Source organism: Pezoporus occidentalis, unplaced genomic scaffold, assembly GCF_034315485.1.
Source record: "Pezoporus occidentalis ecotype Australia unplaced genomic scaffold, CSIRO_AGI_Poc_V1 ctg109, whole genome shotgun sequence".
Classification (NCBI taxonomy): domain Eukaryota; kingdom Metazoa; phylum Chordata; class Aves; order Psittaciformes; family Psittacidae; genus Pezoporus; species Pezoporus occidentalis.
In genome coordinates this window covers 1,990,359-2,010,803 of record NW_026912875.1, presented here as the reverse complement: position 1 = coordinate 2,010,803, position 20,445 = coordinate 1,990,359, and the positions used below count along the sequence as shown (strand labels likewise).

General features: G+C 40.0%; 2 protein-coding genes across 2 annotated transcripts in view; one reads left to right on the top strand and one right to left on the bottom strand.

Moving 5' to 3' along the window:
• Window positions 1-3,379: 3,379 nt before the first annotated feature.
• On the bottom strand, window positions 3,380-16,930 carry QRSL1 (glutaminyl-tRNA amidotransferase subunit QRSL1). The gene is made up of 11 exons (XM_062624739.1): window positions 16,779-16,930; window positions 16,314-16,473; window positions 15,042-15,140; window positions 13,314-13,410; window positions 11,503-11,679; window positions 8,965-9,140; window positions 8,735-8,847; window positions 7,056-7,248; window positions 6,557-6,674; window positions 4,325-4,530; window positions 3,380-3,839 (listed from the first exon to the last, which is right to left on the bottom strand). The coding sequence occupies exons 1-11, from the start codon at window positions 16,800-16,802 to the stop codon at window positions 3,628-3,630; spliced, it is 1,575 nt and encodes a 524-aa protein (XP_062480723.1). The 5' UTR covers window positions 16,803-16,930; the 3' UTR covers window positions 3,380-3,627.
• The window catches only part of RTN4IP1 (reticulon 4 interacting protein 1), a 25,099-nt gene continuing 21,508 nt past the window's right edge, over window positions 16,855-20,445 (top strand). Inside the window, exons 1-3 of the mRNA XM_062624772.1 lie at window positions 16,855-17,350; window positions 19,314-19,465; window positions 20,346-20,414. Coding sequence (XP_062480756.1) covers window positions 17,086-17,350; window positions 19,314-19,465; window positions 20,346-20,414 — 486 coding nt within the window. The 5' untranslated portion in view covers window positions 16,855-17,085. The remainder of the gene's footprint in view (window positions 17,351-19,313; window positions 19,466-20,345; window positions 20,415-20,445) is intronic.

Here is a 20,445-nt window from a genome sequence, read left to right as displayed (position 1 = left end):
AAATCCAGCAGACTCTCTAGTTCAGACGTACAATTCATAAAGGTACCCACCTTCAAAGATTTCAACTTAGGAAGATGAAGTTGGGGCCCCTCCATCAGAATACTGCGTTCTCACCCCTGTATCCTTTATCTCTTCAATCTTTCTCTCCTAAGTCTCTGGCTTCTCTCATGAGTTACTAGCTTCCATGACTATTAATCCTTTCGTTTTCCCATGTGCTTTCTACCTCCTGATGTTTCACAGCCTGCCTAGAAAACTCTTCTGTGCTCCTCTGTGTCTTTTCCCAAGCTGAAACATCCTCTCTTGGGTGACACAATGAGGTGCCTAGTACTTTTACACCATACACTGCAATGCAGGAACTTGTCTTCCTGTTCAGGTTGGTGTTGCCAAATGGCAGTAGCAACCCAGTAGCTGTTCCAGTTCACAGTACAGTGCAAATGGGTGCCCAGTTGCTGCCAGCCAGTACTGACCACCTCTGCTCCCTTATGAGAGATGCTGCTGCATCTCTCGCCTCAGCAGCATTCCAGCCAGTCTTTCCTCTGCCCTGTAACTCCAAGCCCATGATACATCTTCCCCTGCAGAGGGGTACCTAACACAGGAGTCTCTGCTGCTGTCCTAGGTGCCTGAGCTGGCATACATGATGGCAACCTGTCCACCGCATGTCACAATCAGAGCAGCACAGCAGGCCACACAAATCCGCTCAGCAACCAAAACACCAACACACAAGAACAGTCCCTTCAGCTAAATAAATAAATAAATAAATAAATTCATTTCTTAGCTGTTTGGAGTCAGTTTCATCACATATTGTGACACAGCATTTGCTTGCGATTGTCACTTACACCCTTATTGCAGATACCAGACCACAGCCCTGGCCATAAAGTGTGTGCAGGACCAGGCAAAGCCCCCTGGCTCCGTTCCTGCTGCTTTTGCTGAATGCCCTGCACTGCTGACACCTTCTATCACTGCTCCAGACCGAGCACAGCAGAATGCCCATGCTGGGTGGGAAAAAGCCTTTCTTCTGTTTACAAAAAAAAACCCCAAGGTTAGCTTGGAAGCTCTTAATTGCATCGGGACACTCGTCAAGCAAAGGTGTGGTAAGCTTATTAAGATAATTGTGTTTTTCATTTCCTGCCTCTAACATTCCTGGAATCTGATACTTTCTTCTTTATTTGAGAGATATACTGAAAGATAACAAACTTACATAAACCTTTCTTGCTCCTCTGACTTTTTTGCTTATTTCCCTGCCCTCTCTGGTGGCATTGTGGCCAACAATTTAACACAAAGTATGACAACAGTGTAATCCTAGTAGTGATTTCTAGACACACTGTGTGTACCTCTTCATCCTTTTTCAGTTGCCCATCTCCTGTATGTATGTAAGTCTGGTGGAACTACTCAGTATTCTGAGGGACAGAGCTGATGGAAAGGGTCCCTGGACACCTCAGATAGGCCACAAAGTCCATTCCCCATTGCAGCTTTCCAGACAGACTGGTTCCTAGGCGAATCATAAAAGTAATGGAGAAGTGACTAGCACTATGTAAGGGGAAGCTATAGTGAAGTCACAGTAACTGCCAAGTGCCCAATGCCTGACAACTGAGAAATGCTGGAATAAAGAATTAGCAGCAGTCAGGTTTAATTTTGCTTTGAATTTCTCCTTACTATGAACCTGTTAAGAAGGGCGAGAGAAAAACACGTATGTGAAAATCGCATAAATATCTGAAGCAAAAGCCCTTAAGAGTTTTCTTCCCACAAATAACTTTTCCACTATACAATGTTTCTACAGTTTCTCATTACCTGAGGAAAAAACTTTTCACCCTTAAACATTTAAGCACATTGCTTGTTTGCTAAAGCTCTGGCTTTTGTTTCCTTCAGGAAATACTGGAACTATCTGGGCTCCCTGTGTCCTAAGGTTACACCTACCCCCTGCTGTGGCTGCGCTGCAATGCCATAAAACTTTCAACTCTTATTATTTCAGAGAATTGTTTTTCAAGGCAGCTGTACAAAATGTTTGTATAGGCAGGTTTGGGGCTTTTTTTTTTTACTCCACACCTTTCTGCCCCCTGGAATTCCTCTACACAAGGGGTTTTGGGAGTGTAATTATCCATCATAGAAACTTTACTATTTATAACTCCGGAGCTATGATTTGCCACTGGTAGTAGCTGCACTGGTAGCAGCTGTACCTATAGGTAAATCAGGGTGTTAAGCTACTGGGGTATTAAGTTACTCTTTCAAAATGTTTTTTTTTTAATATGAAGACAGCACAAGCCTTTTAAATATCCTCTTGGACAACTTGAGAAACCCTTGCTTACATACAGAAGGTGCAGCACTCTGGTTCCCAAGCTCTCACCTCTGGCTTGGCAGGGGAGGAGATGGCAGGAGATAGGGTATACAGTCCCCTCAAATGGTAAACAGCTGGGAATGGGATTTTTAATTGTGTACCATTTTAATTCTGGGGGAAAGGTATTGGAATGGTTTCTCCTTGGAGCACAGAAACTTCACCCATTCACTTGCGATTTCTAGAAATAAAGTGATATATATATATATATGTACACAGGTGACAGTACAGTCTCTAGGACAAGAGCTAATTCAGGAAGATTCTGTATGTAACCATAGCAGACAAAATTTTAATAGCTTTCCCTACCCTACACTTCTTACATCTGTGCACGCTGTAGATTATGAAAGGAAATCTGATACAAAACCAAATCTACAAACTTAATCCTTCATACTTTTTTGACTTTCAAAAAATGGAAACCACAACATTCACAACAGGTTATTAGTTCTTAAGCCTTCCAGTCTACCAACATTATAGTTTGGAAATTTGTTCAACTAATATAGTGATGAATGACTGTCCATGAAGGTATAGGTGATGCTATTCTTACGGAGAGATAATTTCTTTCTCAGTAAGCATTCATTTTAAGTGCTGATTATAAAGAACAGTGATGAAGGAAGAAGAAAATAACTACACAAGAACTAATAAGAAATCTAGAATTCATAATTCTTACAATTGATGTAATCAAAGTAATCCACACGGTTTATAAACCTGGAGGTTTTTTCACCTTCTGCATGAGTTTGGTAGAAGTAGGGATTTTTTAATTATTTTTTTTTAAGTGTTAACTGTATGTTATTCCTTAAATTTCTATAGAATAACTATATGCTATTTCCTTGTTTCCTTTTGTATTTACCTGTGGGTGAACATGTGGAACCTTTGTTCCATTACAGCTTGTCTGGCTGTTGCCATTACAAAAAAGTCTACGGTCCAAAGGAAACCAAGCCCTTTGGCAACCATGCAAGTTTCACAAGAAAATTCAGGCAAATTCTTTAATTGCCTGATATCTTACACACCCTCTGGGATGGAAAAAAAGCAGCTCCACCAGCAAAAGATACATAATTCCAACTCAGCGTTTTCAATACCAATTAGAAATGGTTCTTAATAACACAGACATGTTTACTTAATGACTCACTTTGCCTTAATTACACAATAACAAGCTGTTGTGATTCCATCCTGCATTACTGTATATGGTCTTTTTAAAATGAATTATTATTTCTATAGAAGATAAAAAACCTTAACTGCAGGAATACATTTTTATACCATCCCCACAGCTTTCTTATTTTAGCTGACCAGCAAGTCCCATGTTATGAAAAAGAAGCAGATTTCTGATGTTGAAAGACACCATGGTCGTGCCTCTTCACTTCTTCTAGCTCAATCATTGGGAATTTTACTTGTTTTTCAAACCATTTGGCTACAGTGAGAAGCTGCTTCTCCTGGAACGAGCGTCCAATGAACTGAAGCCCAACTGGCAAGCCTCTCTCTGAGAGAGCTGTAGGAACACTTACAGCTGGCAGTCCTGGAACAAAAAAAAGATACGTAGGCAGACTTACTATTAAACAAATCCAGCTGGAGTAATTTTTGTAACAATTCTAAGAGAACAACAATGACAAAAAACGATGTAGAGGAAATGAACTAATTAAAACAATCTGAGTCAATGAACTAAGGATACTGCTAGGTGGTAAGAAATCAGAGTGATTTAGGGAGTCAGCATCCTCTGAAAAGAAAGCCAAGTCTCCTTGGAAAAAGATTTTGGTCTCTGGAACTTGAATAGATTCATCTTATCTGCAAGTCCACACTCAGCTCCAAGGTGCCCCACTTCAAAATCTTACATTCTAAAGCATTTAATAAATATGCTAGCCTTATACCTAATTATCATAGTAAGACTTAGAACACAGGGGTAAACCATCTTTATTCTAAATGAAAGGTTAAATAGCTGAAGGAAATGGACATTAAAAATGACTAGGCAGGGGAAAACCTAGTTGAATTCCTGTCCCTACTCACCAGCCATGTTTACAGCCTGTGTTAGGATGTCATCTTGAGCACTACGGGTTCTGTTGTCTTCTTTGATGAATTCTATATATGGTACTGCATCACTCAGAGTAGTAGGAGTGAGTAAAATATCAACACCACTCCTGAAAACCTTCATAAAGTCATTGGCAATGAGACGTCTGACTTTCTGTGCCTTGACAAAGTAATTCTCATAGTTCCTACAAAGAAATATGGACATGACGGCATGACACTAATTCCAAAAAATACAGAATTTCTTAGTTCCAGTAGAAAAGACAAGCCAAGTATTCCTTTTGGTTAAAGGACTAACAGTGGCACTTGGCTTTTTGATATAACAGAAGCTTAGTCATCAAACATGGTGTTTATGGTCTCCTAACAATGAAGCTGTTAGAGAAAGAGGAGGTGAAGACATACCCTGAAGAAAGGTGAAGGGAAACAAAACCGTAGTTTACAATATCAACTAAAAATTAAAACAACATTTTATGACCATTTTGCAATTGAACTCTCCAGTGAATTTCACTGCAGGGCAGCATAGCAAAGCCTAGAAATAATGCAGGACTAGAAAACGGGCACTAACCATTTAGGGTTCAATTCAACAAGATACTTAAAGTATGTGAAAAAGTCACATCATCTACAGAGGACTTAAAACTATGTATGTGTGTGTAGTGTACTTCTCTGTAGAATGCTCTAAGGACTTTATCTTTTCCTAACCTTTTTTTCCTTTATGTAAATATGTGGTCTATTGATTTCTAAACTGTCTTTAAGCAATTCTGACGCAGAAACAAATTAGTCAGCTTTATGTCCCATTGTTCCTTTTAACTTCATATGCAGAACTGACAAATGTGGAAACCTTAAATTCAGAGAAGTTCAGTTTCAAAAGTAATTACCATCTAAATCCACAGCTATTAAAAAAAAACGGGGGGAGGACAGGGAGTATTAACAACCACTATATGGCAGAGTGTTCATAGATAAAACCACTAAAACTGCCTGTGCCATCTGCAAACTTACTGAGGGTGCACTTGATCCCCCTGTCCAGATCACTGATCAAAGTATTAAACAACTTCTGAACAGTCACCTAGTAATTTGGCAGATAAGTAAGATAATTTTTATCTATAAAATGCAACATTCACATCAGTCACAGATGCTTCTTCTCTACTGTTTATTTTAAGAATGCTTTTGAACCCCGTCCTGTTCTTCACAAGTCATTTATTGTGGACAGGAACAGGACTCTCCAGTTCAATCTTGATGGAAGCCAATTGCATATTTCTTCACAGAAGAATGAACTACATGAATTTTAAAGCAGCCTTAGGAAATCTGAACTGGAATGTTTTAGCCAGAAGGAGAACACTTGGCAAGAGGATCGGCATTCCATAAAAGCTGGTTGTTACATACTGACTGACAACGTTCCTGTCTCTGAGAGCAACTAGAAGTCACATCTGATGAAACTTGCTGACAGAGCTCTTTCTGTGGTGCGCTTGCTTTGAGACTGATTACATGACTAATACTTCTGTTAGTACCTTACAAACTAAGACAAAGAAAATCAGCACTTTTACTAACATAAATTAGGACTGCTGGATGAGGCTTTAGCTATGTAATACCTACTGAACTGCTAATAATAATAAAATTTGAAAACTAAGAAAAAAAAAGTCAAATTGATCCACACACCACCTTCTCTACATGAGCTGGATAAAAACCTGTTTTCTGTAAAGACATCAGTTCAGTACCTTTGCCAAATGCCTTCCTTTCCCTGTATACTAAAGCAAAGAGGTATAGTTCACTTAACTGCCATATGTTCTGGCTTTCTTTAGAAGACCTCACTAGAATGCATCAGCAGTTTTTCTATGCAGTTTTAATGACACTAATAGCTAACACAACTTTTAACACTACGACAGTAATACTTTGGTATGATTTCAATGTCATACAATAGGATAGGTTTTTGCTTAATTTAACTAATGGGTGCTAATAATACTCTATTAAGGGAAAAAAATAAAAATCACGAGCTTGCTTTACTTATTTAATTCAGAAGGCTCATCGGCCATACTAAGGGGAACACTTGTGTTCATTATTAGCAGTTCAGTAGATATTATATAGCTAAAGCAAGAATAATAATGATACAAGTGGCTACTAGTGTAAGGATGATTGTTTTTCATGTCACAAATGACAAATAACCATTTGCTTAAAAAATTATTAACTTGGCAAATTTGAGTTTCAAGATGTTCCACTTACTGTTTCAACAAGAAATAGTTTCCTGACAGAATTCTTCCTCTTACAACATCATTAAAGCCTTCTCGCCGTGTTGCAGCATACATACTTTCTGTGGACTTGTTCATATCAGAACGGTGTCCTGAAAAAAGCAATTTGGAAATTAATACTTTTCGTAATCCTTAAGATTTAACAACATAAGGTAATGTTAGACATAGTAATATAATAGGCCACTGTTTGTTGCAGACTGACATGCTACTATTCTGGAAAACAACAAAGCATATTTCTGATTTATTATACAAATATTAAACAGATTTTAAGCCCAGACACTCGTGTCTGGAAGTGAAATACATTAAACAATGCATTTAGTTGCTTATTTTTATTTGGATAGAGTTTCTACTCTTTTCCATCTCAGAGAAATAACACCAAGCATTCAACCAAGAAAAGCGTAACTATTAAATACTTTTAAATGGCAACCAGCAATGTTTCTATTGTCTGAGAAAAGTTTTTGCAAAAGCCTTACCATATTCCAGTCCATCAAACCTGGCCATATTTGATGCCACTTCTGCTGCGCACAGCACATGATAGCAGACAATTGAGTAACGAGTGTGTGGTAGACTCACTTCAATTACATTAGCACCTGCATTCTTAAAGAGATCAGCAGCCTTTGACCAGAGAGCCAGAATTTCACTAGAAAGCCCTGGTGCATGATATTCCTTAGAGAAAAACAAGAAGGGAAATGATTTTTACATATCGGTTTACTTCTAATGGCAACCAAACTGCAAATACCCCTTGCTAAAAATACATCAAAACTATTACCTCACCACTATATGATATTAAGTGCTTATTAAAGTTTCTTCCATCTACTAGACATTACACAGTCAAGCAGTATTAAATTAACAGGATTCAATCCTCTTAGGAATATTATGTTCATTTCAGTAGGATCAACCCACATATCACAGACCATGGAATTTTCTTCTGAAGAAGAAATTGCCCAGTTATCCACTTATTTACCTATACTTATGGAGACTGCACTGAGCTGCTCTGCAGTTCATGGGTAGAAACTCTTCAGGTTTAAGTCCTAATACTAGGGCTGCTCTGAGTAGGAAAGATTAAAAGAAATTACAGCCACAGCATATCAGCAGCAATTGGCATGCCACAGTGAAACAAACGAAACAACCCACCAAAGAACTATAATCAAGGGGTTGGGAGGAGACTTAGATAAGCTATGTTATGATAAGATAAAGATATTCTATTGAATTTCTCTATTCTTGAAGATACTTGCTTTAGTTCTAACTCACAATGTCAAGGTTATAATACTGATTTCTGAGTAGCTATGACCCATGTTTAACATATGCATGTATCTGTTAAGAATAATCTGTAGCAGTAGAAAAAAACTGTCCAAAGGGTACGAATAATTAACCAATAGCACTATTTCATATTTATGAAAATTAAACAGTATGCAGCTAATAAATTTTATAGGCATGTCATTTTTGCATTTCACAGATCCCAAATAACTGGTCAGTGGACATCTGTTTACCAAATTAAATCTTTCGGTATACCTGTTCAAATAGGTTCAAATACTGAGATTCAAACCAATAAATGTTATGCACACTGATTCGTTGAAGGCAGAGCCTTTGCTAAATTAAAAATAGGCTGAAGTCTGAAATATTGTACCTAAATTGCAAGTGTCCTTAGAGTTACAAACACGACTTAACTGCATAAATCAGAGGCAAGATTACAGCTGTCTTTCAATCCTTAGTAGAGCTCTGAGAATCACAGGTCCCTGTGTCACCCCATTGCCTTGAAAATTCTGCTTTGTATCAACACAGTGCTATTTAGAGAAGTATTTCAAAGCACTGCACAAACCAGTATTAAGAGCAACTTGTTTGAGGTTATACAGGCAACTGATGAAAGCAACAGAGAACCAAGAACTGAAGTTCCCCATTTCCTTTGGAAATTCACAGCAGTGCTTCCCACAATGACAACAAAATATTTTAGATGAAGCAATCACATATGCTTACTCTGAATCACCTGCACAGGCAACAGAGCACATACTGCTCTTTTTCAGGAGCTGCTCATGCTGTCTTCACTGTTTTAAACCATGAGAGACTGGGAAGTGGTGAGCAAGACAAGTATTTTTTTGTCGAGTGTCCTATTTACCATTCCTGTCCACAGTTTTTGACAGGACTTAAATGGTACCTTTGGAATTCCTATTGAGAGCTTGCTGACATCAATCAAATTGGGTAGTTCGAATGGCTTAAAGCTGTCCTGAATTGTGGTAGAGTCTTTAGGATCATGTCCAGCAAGTGAACCTGAAATATGACATCATGTATGAACAAGAAAATGTACATAGCCTGAATTCAATTTGTTTTGAGACAATGCTGCAAACAAAGATATGCTGTACACAAAGACATATGAAGTAGTAATACCTAACACAACTGCTGCATCATCCACACATCTGGTTAGAATTCCTGGCACATCCATGGAGTTCACTAGAGGAATGAGACCATGGCGAGAGATCAGTCCATATGTTGGCTTTAAACCTACTACACCACAGTGAGCAGCTGGGTTTCGAGTAGATCCTCCTGTGTCTGACCCTAAGGCTCTATAGTTTCAAAAGGGTTATTATTAGTAAAATAATACAGAACATTTCCAAATAATAAAAATGTATGGCTTTAAGATGCATGGATTTAAAAATGCATGAATTATTCCAGATTAGAAGTCATAATCAGCCTAAATTTTAGTCTGCTCCTTATGGCTGCTATTTTTTTTACCTGTTCTCTTATTTTTCCTAGGGTCTTTGAATTAGCCAACAGGAGAGCCCAGTTCTCTTCACATAGCCTAAATTCTACCTATCTACCTCTGCTATCTGAATATGCCCCTAAATATCTACTTCTCCCTTCTCCACTGGTCTGTTCCAATACTGAGGCTCTGAAAGATAAGCCTCGTTATTTTCAGACATTAGACTCTTACTCAGTAGCTAATATGCCATGAAGCAGCATCTTCCAGTATACAAATAAAAAGCAACACAATATGCTTTTTGCTTTTAACAACAGAAATAATTTGCAAAGCCTAGGATGTTTTTCCTGTTTCCAAACCTACAAAGCATAGCATTATAGAATGCCCATGTTACAGTAGCTTAGGTGCAATTTTTAAACACAGTATATATTTTTATTTGTTGGTTGGGTTTTTTTTTGTTGTTTTTTTTTTGGGGGGGGGTTCTTCGTTTGTTTTTAAGAGCTTTTTTTTCTTTCACAGGTGAAACTTTGCTCTTTCAGAACTGAAATTTTTATTTCAAAAATTGTACTGGAATTTTATACTGAAATGAAACCTGCTCTTATTTTGTTTTTAAATATTTTAACTCAAGCACCATTTAAAAAAGTAGACAGCCTTCATCCAAATCTTTGTCAAAAATAAATGAAACTTCAGAAGGAGGCACAATTTTTCTTGAAGTGGTTATGTGACTGTTCCCCATAGGCATCCATTTCTCTTGGTTGAACCAATTCAATTGACTTTGCTGAAGAGTATTTTTTTCAAAGCTTTTGTAACACAAAACTTCCTCTATTTTGTAGCATCTCTGTACGTCCAAATCTCAAATTGAAAATACAAAGACTGGCAGTATTTCTGATGTTTGAAAGAAACTAATAGAGAGGATAAGCAATAGGTTATAGACATTAAAATAGTTGGACGAGAAAAAAAATCTTCCCGATTTGACAAAGTGCTGAGCAGTGCAAAATAGGAGTTCAGCATGCCCAGCAATTTAAGAGATGGTGCCAGCCAGACTCTGTCAGGATCAGCCCATTCTGGCTCAGGACAAGGACCAGCAGTCCCTAGGGATGGCTGCACTAAGTCCAGTTTCAATAGCATTAAAATGTTGAGTAGACTACATCCTAGCAGAAGGCAATGAGATGGAGAGGTATCATTTAAAAATCATAAAATAAAATGGGTTTTGTATATAAAAACATAGTATTTTTTAAAAAAAAGCTGTGATCAATGCTAGCAAAAAGTATTTTAGCAATAGACACTTATAATATAGTTTATAGGTAAATAAGGACACAGTAACTAAAGAGCTTTCTTTAACACTTAGCCACCCTCCAGTTAAGAGCACAACTGACATAATCTCCTACAAAATGTGCTCCACAATGTAGCTCTAAAAATTGTGTAAAATGAAAGGTATAAAGTTTTAAGGATCAGATTTCTTTTAACAGTTGTATGGGAAAGATATCATAGACAACTGATTTGCTAAATATCATGTTGCTATTCCACACAGATAATAACAACTGTTTAACTAAAAAACAAAATCTAAAATCTCCGAGTAAGTTCCTTTAAAAAAAATAACCCCCAAACCAACCAAAAAAAAACCCCAGCCAACCAAAACAAGCCCTCAAACACTAAAACTGTCTCCTAACTTTTTAAAACAGACAAGTTTGTATCTGTCTAGTAAGTATCTGTGTATGCTTTTGTTGAGTCAGTGATTTGAAAGCTTTTAGACCCAAAATCTCACGTATTATTATTTAACTGAGACAAAACAAAAGAGAGGAGAAAATATTATTATACTGCTACATATTAAGGGATCTCCTCACTTGTTGAATTACATTTTCAGTGTGTATTTGTGTAACACTTACGGAGGAAGAGGACATGTCACAAATCCCGTGTCAATTTTAAGAGTTATGCGGAAATAACAATAAAACTGTTCTTTTACTGCCATTATTATTTTATTGCATGCAGTGCAAAGTGGTCATCTCATTATGCTGAGTAATACTAAAAATGAAAAAGCCTAGATTTTCTACCTGGATTAATTCTGGCGTTGTGATATGCCACAATTGAACTAGGGATGCTGAAATGATTCTTGTGTGCCAGTATAAATAACCCTTGCATTTCAAATTAGATTATGAGAAAATTATAATATTAAAACATTCCAACATATGTTGATATATTTAATGAAACAATTTTAAAAATCCTCTTACGCAAAGCATGTGAAAGATGACACAGCAGCTGCACTGCCTCCTGAGCTTCCTCCTGTTATTACCCAGTTCGAATTTTCATCCTCAGGATGGGATTTTGGGACAGGTTTTTCCTTGCACTGTCTTGAATAACTCCAGGGATTTCTGACTGGTCCAAATACCCCATCTGTACTCCCAGATCTAAGATAGTCAGACAGGACAAATGCAGACAGAAGTGACAGATGTCAAACTGCATTCCCCAATCTTTTATTTATTTTCCTCCTAGCAAAATTGATTTCAATACAAAAAGACGATGTTACACAGAAATGTAAAGTTTCTGATCTTCATCCCCTTCTGACAGAGAAACTGAACTCATGCCTCTAATTTCTGCTAATGCCACTGAAAAGAAGGCAATCACAAAAATATAAAACTGATTTAAGCTATGTAACAATAAAGCTGCACATCTACTTCAAAATAAAGGTCTTCTGGCTTCCTAATGCTGCATTTGGAAAAGACAAAACATGACAACAGTCTTGTGACAAACCATGCTAATAAAGACGGGTGGGAACAAGCACTTCTCTGAATAACACACTCTTACTTGCTCTTTAGGCCTCTCTTAAGGCCACTGCTCCCTGGTTCAATGTGACTGGCTTCTCAAAGTAGTTTCAGTCAGCTTGTGGTCACCAGAGGCAGAAGCAGCAGTACTTTCCTCCTACCTCACAACCTCCACCCCATGTTACCCTCTGACTCCAGGGTGCCACTGTTACCAGCCAAATCATCAGACAGAGTGGGTAGTTGACACAGCAGTTGAAAACTACCCATCATTCTTTGGAGCTAGATTCGCTCCCTGCTTGACCTCATGGTAGACCTGTGCAAACACAGACAGATGAGAGGCTAGCAGTGGGATAAGCCTTTTTAGGAGAACTTTGTGCTTTAATGAGTTTAGATCGAGATGTAATACTGCTAATCAGGTTTTTTTTTTTAGTGTGCCTTTTCCCTGCTCTTCCTTTGAAGAGTGTCACTTTGACGCAAAAATTACTTTATCCAAAAAAATACAGCCAAAGTATTTCCACCCTACCTATGGGAATTCCCAAGCAAACCTGATTCTGGTCAAGAACACAACAAATACTGTTTCATACATAACTAAAGTCCCAGACATTGCTTTTGAGACATGACAATTGCAGTGACAGAGACTCCCATTGCTAACAGCTCAATGCTATTGCCTGCTATAGCTTGGCTACCTTCACTGATTTGCTGGAGAATCAATTTGTGAGAGCATTTTTCAGTGTGCTCCCAATAAGAAGTCACCAACATCAGCTTAGGCAATTTAAAGTATTGCTCTAGATTAGCCTGTTTGCAGCAAACCATGGAGTACTCACACAAATTACTCCAGCTGCTGACCAGCAGAGGCACAGACAGTGATCAGGTGCATGATAACAATCAGCTAAATGCAAAAAAAACCAAAACCAACCCAGTAAGGAATAGAGAAAAAGGCAGCAATTAATTGGTGGTGTAACCAATTATACTAACACACCACTGGATCTGAAGAAGTCTGCTTGTCCTTGGCCTTCTGCAAAGGCTGCACCATTTCCTCCCCCTCAAACAAAGCTGTAGTTGAATGCTATGTTCATAAAACTCAGCATTTATACTAGTTATACAACAGTATACATGCTCAAGGAGAAATCCATGCAACTCTATATACTCTTCATGGGTAAGTATTCATTATTTTCTAACCTCACAGAAGAGGAGTTAAGGATTACAGGTAGATTGGAACAGATGGTGTGTATTCTATTTAATGTGCAATCAACACATAAAAAATAATATGCATCACTCACCCCATTGCAAATTCATCTAGGTTTGTTTTTCCTAAAAGCACAGCTCCCTGATCCAGTAATTTCTGAACTACTGTAGCACTGTAAGGAGGAATATAACCTGAAAACAATCAGAATGATTAAGAGTGATTGGTGAGATACAGCTGATTTTTACGATTAGCTACTCTGAACACTTCAAAGTTGTCATTATTTCTGCAGAAGAACTGTCAGTTCACACTGCTTCAAGATAACATGAGTAATTTCCAAAATGTAACAAAGTAAACCAAATGCTGGTTTGTTTGCTGTATCTCTTTTTTCCCTTTCTCCCCTTCACAATTTACAACCCAGTAATTCTGAATTATATATTTCTAGAGCACGGAGCTAAGACTTCACAAATGAGTTACCACAAGTGTAGCAAATTACTGCATTCAGCCACTTTGCAGGAACTGTCTAAAATTAGAAGAATGAAAAACAGCTCTTTAGAGAAAAGTGCTAAGATATCTTGAATTATCTCTGGTTACCATGAAATAAAGGAACATATGGTTAACCGCAAACTGAAATACTAATTTGCTACCCTATGATCAAACATGTACACCCATAACCACTTAAGACATTACATAAACCAGGATGAGAACCACGACACTTATAGGAGATCTCAGGTAGCAACCAATTCCTTCTTCAACTACTGACAGCGGTTTCTACACCCCTACTCTCAACGGGAACAACATAGACAACACCACTCTTAATACTCTCAGCCACAACATTACAATCAATCACAGTGAGTCTGAGAATGTGCTTTTAAGGAAAAACATCTCAGGTAATACTACTTTTTCAAAAATGGCAAAGTCATATTTTCTTTCATAGAATCACAGAACAGTTTGGGTTGGAAGGGATCTTAAAGATCATCTAGTTCCAGCTCCCTGCCATGGGCAGGGACAGTTTTCACTAAACCAGGTTGCTCAAAGCCCCATCCAATCTGGCCTTGAACACTGACAGGGATGGGGCAGCCACAACTTCTCTGGGCAACCTGTGCTAGTGCCTCACTGGTTTCTTCTGCTATTAAAACAAACAAACATGATCAGATTAGGCTCCTCTTCCACAAAACTTTTCAGTTGTACTTTGTCCAGAATATAACAGACATAAGAAATGTTTTCTACTTTTGCTTCTACTATAGAAACATTCTAACACCTTGAAAATGTTCATGGTATGTTAACAGAAACAATGAGCTCAGGAAGCTTCAAAAAATTAAAAAAGCCTTAGACATGTTTGTGTATCAAGAACATAGAGAAAAGAATTGCTAAAGTAAGTCTAATCCTCCTAAGCCATATGAAAAACTACTTAAATCAACAATTATCAACAGAAATCAAACAAATAAAAAAAAACACTTTCTTTGGATTTTGCTAGAGAGAACAGTACTGACTGCTCTCCTGGAAACCTAAAGGTCACATAAAGGAGAGTGTGAACTATAGAACCATTTTGCTCTAGTACACATGCTATAATAAACAATGCTGCATTAAAAGCATGGAATTGTGTGAACAAAGGAGATAATGTGCTTGCAACAAGAAAAAGATGCATCTGTAATACCAGATGAGCTTGGCAGAAGAAATCAGAGAAAAGTATTTCCTCAAATGAGCTCAGCTCATTTTTTGAAAATATTTAGATTTCTGGAAGACTCCACTCCATAAACCCTCTCAAGAAAAGAGCAAGAACATTAAAATGAGATCTGATTTTACTTGAAAAGCTCTACTGTACCTTTTAGCATCTCTGATGCACATGTTGTCTCAATGCCAGCTGTACTAAAGTTGTCTTTTACTGCAACAGGAATTCCATCCAAAACACCCAGTGGCTGACCTGCATTGGGAATTATTGCAAAAAACCCAGAGATTAAAGCAAAGCATGCTATGTGTATAGCCTTCTTACCAAATACAGTTCATTTTACACACCCTTCTGGGTGTTATTTGGAAGCAAGAATGCTACCCATCACTTAGCATTTGAGGGTTGTCTGTTACATTTTCAAGAATGTCCCTCCATTCTAACTCTAGCATTCAGCATTCTGCTGAAACCAGACCTGGCCCCACAGAGCAGAGCTTTGCAAATGTGATTAAGCCCACAAGACAGGTAGCTGCTATAGGTTAGCTATCCCAGTGGAGCACTTACCTCTTCAAATATGATCATGCAATGCTTGTTTCAGCCATAAGTGCTGTCTACATCTACTCAATCCCTAGGCTGGGAGCCCTAAATGCTGCCCACCTGACACATGGAGTAGATATGATCTTAAAAAAAAAAACCAACAAAAAAAAAAAAACGCAAAAAAAAACCAAAACCCTGAAGCAGAGAAAAATCTTCCCTAAGTGATTATCCACTATCCAGAAAAAAATGCCTATGTCAGGACGCAAAACACAATTTTCTTAAGCTGCCAGAGGACACTAAATTTCACCCAGAAAGGAAAAAAAGTACCCCATTAGGTGAAATTTCTCTTTTCTGTCTTCTGGGATATGCAAATGAAAATGAGGATGGTCAGCCTCTAAATGCTGCAGATAACAAGACTGAATGCTGTTCTCTTCACCCACTAATAACTGTGATTCACAAAGTTGCTTTATTTTCATTCGCTTTCTTAACTGAAAAGCTGACAGGCTGAGCCAGGTGTTTGTCTACCCCAGCCAACAGGTTGCAGAAGACCGCTGCATCTTCCCCTTTATGGTAACTGTTGGCTACCAATTCAAAATAAACTGCTGAGGGAAAGAAGAAGCAATCAGTAGCAGCAGCGCTGCTCAGGAAGCATTGAGCCTATTTATTTAATTTGCAGTGCCTGGCTTGGTCCAGGTTTTGCCTCCAATTTTGGACTGAATATGCTACCTACACCTTCAAGCATGCACTCACAGAAGCCTCAACCACAAGCCTCATCCCCTTAACAGTCAAACAAGTAGCACATACACCTGCTTTAAGAAGAAAAAGTCTAACACATCTAACACAAGGATCTCCTCCGAAACAGCTTTGTAAAGACTAATATTATCACAAACATACCTGCTCTATATCTTTTCTCTGATTCTTCAGCCTGCTTCAACGCAGTTTCTTCCGCTACGGTAATATAAGCATTAAGGAATTTTGTGCTTTTGATCAGGCCAAGGCACTGCTGGCAAAGCTCCGTGGGAGAGACATGTCCTTCCTTCAGAGCTGCCGACACCTGAAAGCACAATCCCCCGGCTTTCAACGCAGGCAGGTAACAGAGCCCACTTCGGGGCGTTAAAGCGCGGCCAAGAAGGAGCCCTCAGGAAGGGCTCCCCCGGGCCCCACTGCGGCTAGCCCCTTACCGCCCCGCGCTTCTGGAAGGGGACAAATGAGGCGACACCGCGGAGGGCCCGCTCGCCCCGGTCACCCTGCGAGCCCGCACCGCCGCCACTATCACCCCGCTCCTCGGCGCGGCGCGCTCTCCCATGCCCTCCCCACCCCTAGCCGCGGCAGCTCACAGGATGGGCTGGCAGCACTCACCTTGCGGAGAGAGGCACGCAGCATAGCGGACCACTTCCCGCCGCCTCACAGCCGCTAGACCACCATAACCCTTCTCCCGGCTCGGCGGCTGGGCGCCGCCATCTTGCTGCAACATCGAGAGGTGCCATTGGCAGGACAGCCAAGAAGACGGCCACCGATTGGCAGCGGGTGCCGCCGGGAAGAGAGGAGGAAGGAGGGCAGGCCGCGCCTAGCCGGCCCGGTTGAGCGCGGAGGCGAGTGGGGAGTTCGGCAAGCCAGCCCGATCCCTTGGGGCTCTGGCTACGCTGTCCGGCCCGGCTCCACAGCCATGTTATCGCGGGGCGCAGCGAGCGGGTGGGCTCGGCGCGGGGCGGCGCGGGCGGGCGTGCAGCAGCGGCCGCCGCCGTTCCGCGGGCTCCGCGCCTCTCCGCGAACGCGGTCTGTCATGCCCTCCTGGGTCATAGACCGGTACGGCCGCAACGACGTGCTGCGCTTCACCAGGAGCATGGTGTTCCCCATCATACACTTCCCGAACGAGGTCATCATTAAGGTTCACGCTGCGAGCCTGAACCCCATCGACCTTAGCATGAGAAGTAAGTGCCGAGCCTGGGCGGTCTGGCCGGGCTGGCGCGATGGCAGAGGTTGCGTTTGGACTGCGGCTTCTATATGGTCCCCCGGCGGCCAAAATCGGCCAGATGTTGTGACCGGCCTGGCCCGGTGGGCACCTCTCTCGGTAGTGCCTTAAAGCAGGTGTTGCCCTGACTCCTGTGTGAAACCGCCTGTTTATCATGAACCCCTTTGAAGTTCCTAGGGGTGAGCAGTACAAAAAGCCATTGCCTTTCTGAAGACAGGAGCATGTATGTTGCAGGGGCAAGCATTTAATCTGAGTGACTAATTGTTGTTTTCTGCACGCTTGCAGCTCAGCTTCCTTCTGCTAGTAGCAAGACTATGGTGGGATTTATTTCCTGGCCTTCTCCCCTGTTACCACTGTGTGAGTGGTGGTACTCTTGACCAAGAGACTAGCCTTTCCATGGAGCAGCATTCCCCTTGAGGGGTGCTGGATTGTCCTGCCTCTTTGAGGTAAAAGGAGCTGAAGGTCAAAATTGCTACAAAGTTGGCACATGCGGTCAAATCAGAGTCACAGAGTGGTTTGGGTTGGAAAAGACATAAAAGATATCTGGTTCCAAACTGCTTGCCAAGGGTAGGGACACCTTCCACTAGACCAGGTTGCTGAAAGCAGTGTCCAGCGTGGCCTTGGAACACTTCCAGGGATCCGAACCTTATTCGTTGTCATGCCGTTGCTTCCTGTGTTGATACCTGGGTAGCTGCTGTCATTTTGCCCAGGAAATCTACATCTTTCACTGACCAACTCTTTGTATTGGATGCATTTAACCAGATTTTTTTCCCTCAGTTTCAAGATTTGAAACACAAGAAGTAAGTCGTGGTAGCAGAAGACCTTATATTTCACATTGGCAAGTGATCTTGCACATCAAACCAGATTCATTAGCACATTCAGAGATAGCTGCGGGAAGCCTGCCAACAGAGCTGTAATTTGCGTTTGGGCCACTAATAAACTAATTTTAAAAAATCTTTGTGTATAGTTGTGGGTTTGGTTATGGGACGTGTGCTGAGGATTCCTGTTGAATGACCTATCTGAACTGCTGGGCTACCACTGGTATTTTGAGTCTGTATTTGGGAGAAACTACGTTTTCATTCTGCTTTCGAGGTGCTTTTTTGTCTGTTTCTTTAAAGTATTAAAACACATCCTAGCATAGTAGGGCACCTAGACAGACTTGTCCAAACACTTGAAAGGGCATACATGCCCGAATGCAGACTTTTTTTAGGCTGAGCAGAGTTATTCGATGGATAATTCTGAGAGCAGCATTTAGCTGTTGCTTACTGAATGGAAGTTCAGGTTACTCACCTTAGGGGATGTGCCATAATATCTTTTACAATAATGTTCGTACTGCTTGTTACAGTACTTTATCTGAAAAGACAGATTAGGTAGGTTAGATATAAGGAAGAGGTTCTTTACTGTGAGGGTGGTGAGGCCGTGGAATGGGTTTCTTAAGGAAGCTGTAAATGCTCCATCCCTGGCGGTGTTCAAGGCCAGGTTGGACAGAGCCTTGGATGACCTGGTTTAGTGCGAGGTGTCCCTGCCCATGGCAGGGGGGTTGGAGGTAGGTGATCTTAAGGTCTTTTTCAGCCCTCACTATTCTATGATTCTGTTAAATGGGAAGTTTGGAGTTATTTTGGATTTGTAGCTACACAATGGTGTTGGAAAATGGAACATTTCCAGTGGACTTATTAGAATTTCTGACGGTGTTATAACATGCTAAATATTCTTATAATGGAGAGCCATTTCCTGGACAAATAAGGAGAATGAGATTTGCTCTTTATTTGTAAATTCTATAAAAGTATAAAATGTTGCAGATTTTTTCCATGCTAAATACGTATGAGGCTTATCAGGTACTGACAGTGCTTTCTAATTGGAATTGTTCAGTTAATAAATGAAAACTCAGTACAGTATGTCATGGTTGATTTCATGTGTTGCAGGTGGTTATGGTGCAACCGCATTAAATATGAAGCGGGATCCCCTGAAACTCAAAAGCGAGGACACTGAATTTCCATTGACACTTGGTAGAGATGTCTCAGGTGTTGTTATGGAATGTGGACTGGCTGTATCTTATTTCAAACCTGGAGATGAGGTGATACCACCGATCTTTATTTTTTCCTAAATTGTATAGTTAAAATGTACTATGAGATGTCCACCTTTAATTTTCCTGTTGAGAAAATTCTTTGGTTTTTTGTTCTTTTAATGCTGTTGCACTCTGAATGAGGCCTATCTAGCAGTAAATTCCTAAATGCCTTCTTCCCTACCTTTTTTTTCTCTGAAAAACATGGTCTTTCCAAGACTTGCTTCTGCAAGTTAATTTCCCTTCTGGTTTTGTTGTTTTTTTTTGTTTGTTTTTTTTTGTCTATTTCAGTGGTAGCAAGAGAGGAATTTATTTGTGCACACTTGTGGTGCTTCCTCATTTTTGACTGAAGATAGAATTATAACAGGATGCAGGAAGGGATTAATTTCTGTGATTTTTTTCATAAGTTACTTAGGATAGGAGCTCTGGCATAACCCAAGAAGCACTTTCTGAGGCCCCCCCCAGAAGTACTGATATTGTTTGCTTTCACCATCAGCAGTTGCTTTCACATCTTACCAGTTTTAGTATAGCAATTTCTGATTACACACACACAAACATGCACACCTTGCCTACCCCAACCCCCTATCCCATCCCCTCCAATATGGGCTTTCCTGGCATGGAAATAGTTGTGGGGTTTGAAAAAATTGTGTCTTATACACAGGATGGTAAAATTTATTTGCATACCTCTACAGTCCTTCATTTAATCAGTCTTGTAATGTGTTGTTGTTTTTTTTTGTGTAGAGTAAGCTAAAACTGGTTTCTGATAAGCAATAGTGAGGACATTCTGCAAATTGGGAAAAAAAATAATTTCTTCAATGAAGAAAACTTATCTGTAGGTACAATCATGTGCGAAGTCCACAAAACCTGATAGCTGTTTTCTGTTTGGTTTTAGGTGTGGGCAGCAATTCCTCCTTGGAAACAGGGCACACTGTCAGAGTTTGTGGTTGCTAGTGGAAATGAGGTAAACGTTCAAAAATGTAGCTAATAGACAA

Coding starts and splice junctions, on each gene's coding strand:
- QRSL1 (XM_062624739.1), bottom strand. CDS start 16,802: ATGCTGCGTGCCTCTCTCCGCAAG. Junction 13,411..15,041: donor TGCATCAGAGATGCTAAAAG/GTACAGTAGAGC, acceptor GATTGTTTTCAG/GTTATATTCCTCCTTACAGT. Junction 4,531..6,556: donor AACTATTTCTTGTTGAAACA/GTAAGTGGAACA, acceptor ATTTCTTTGTAG/GAACTATGAGAATTACTTTG.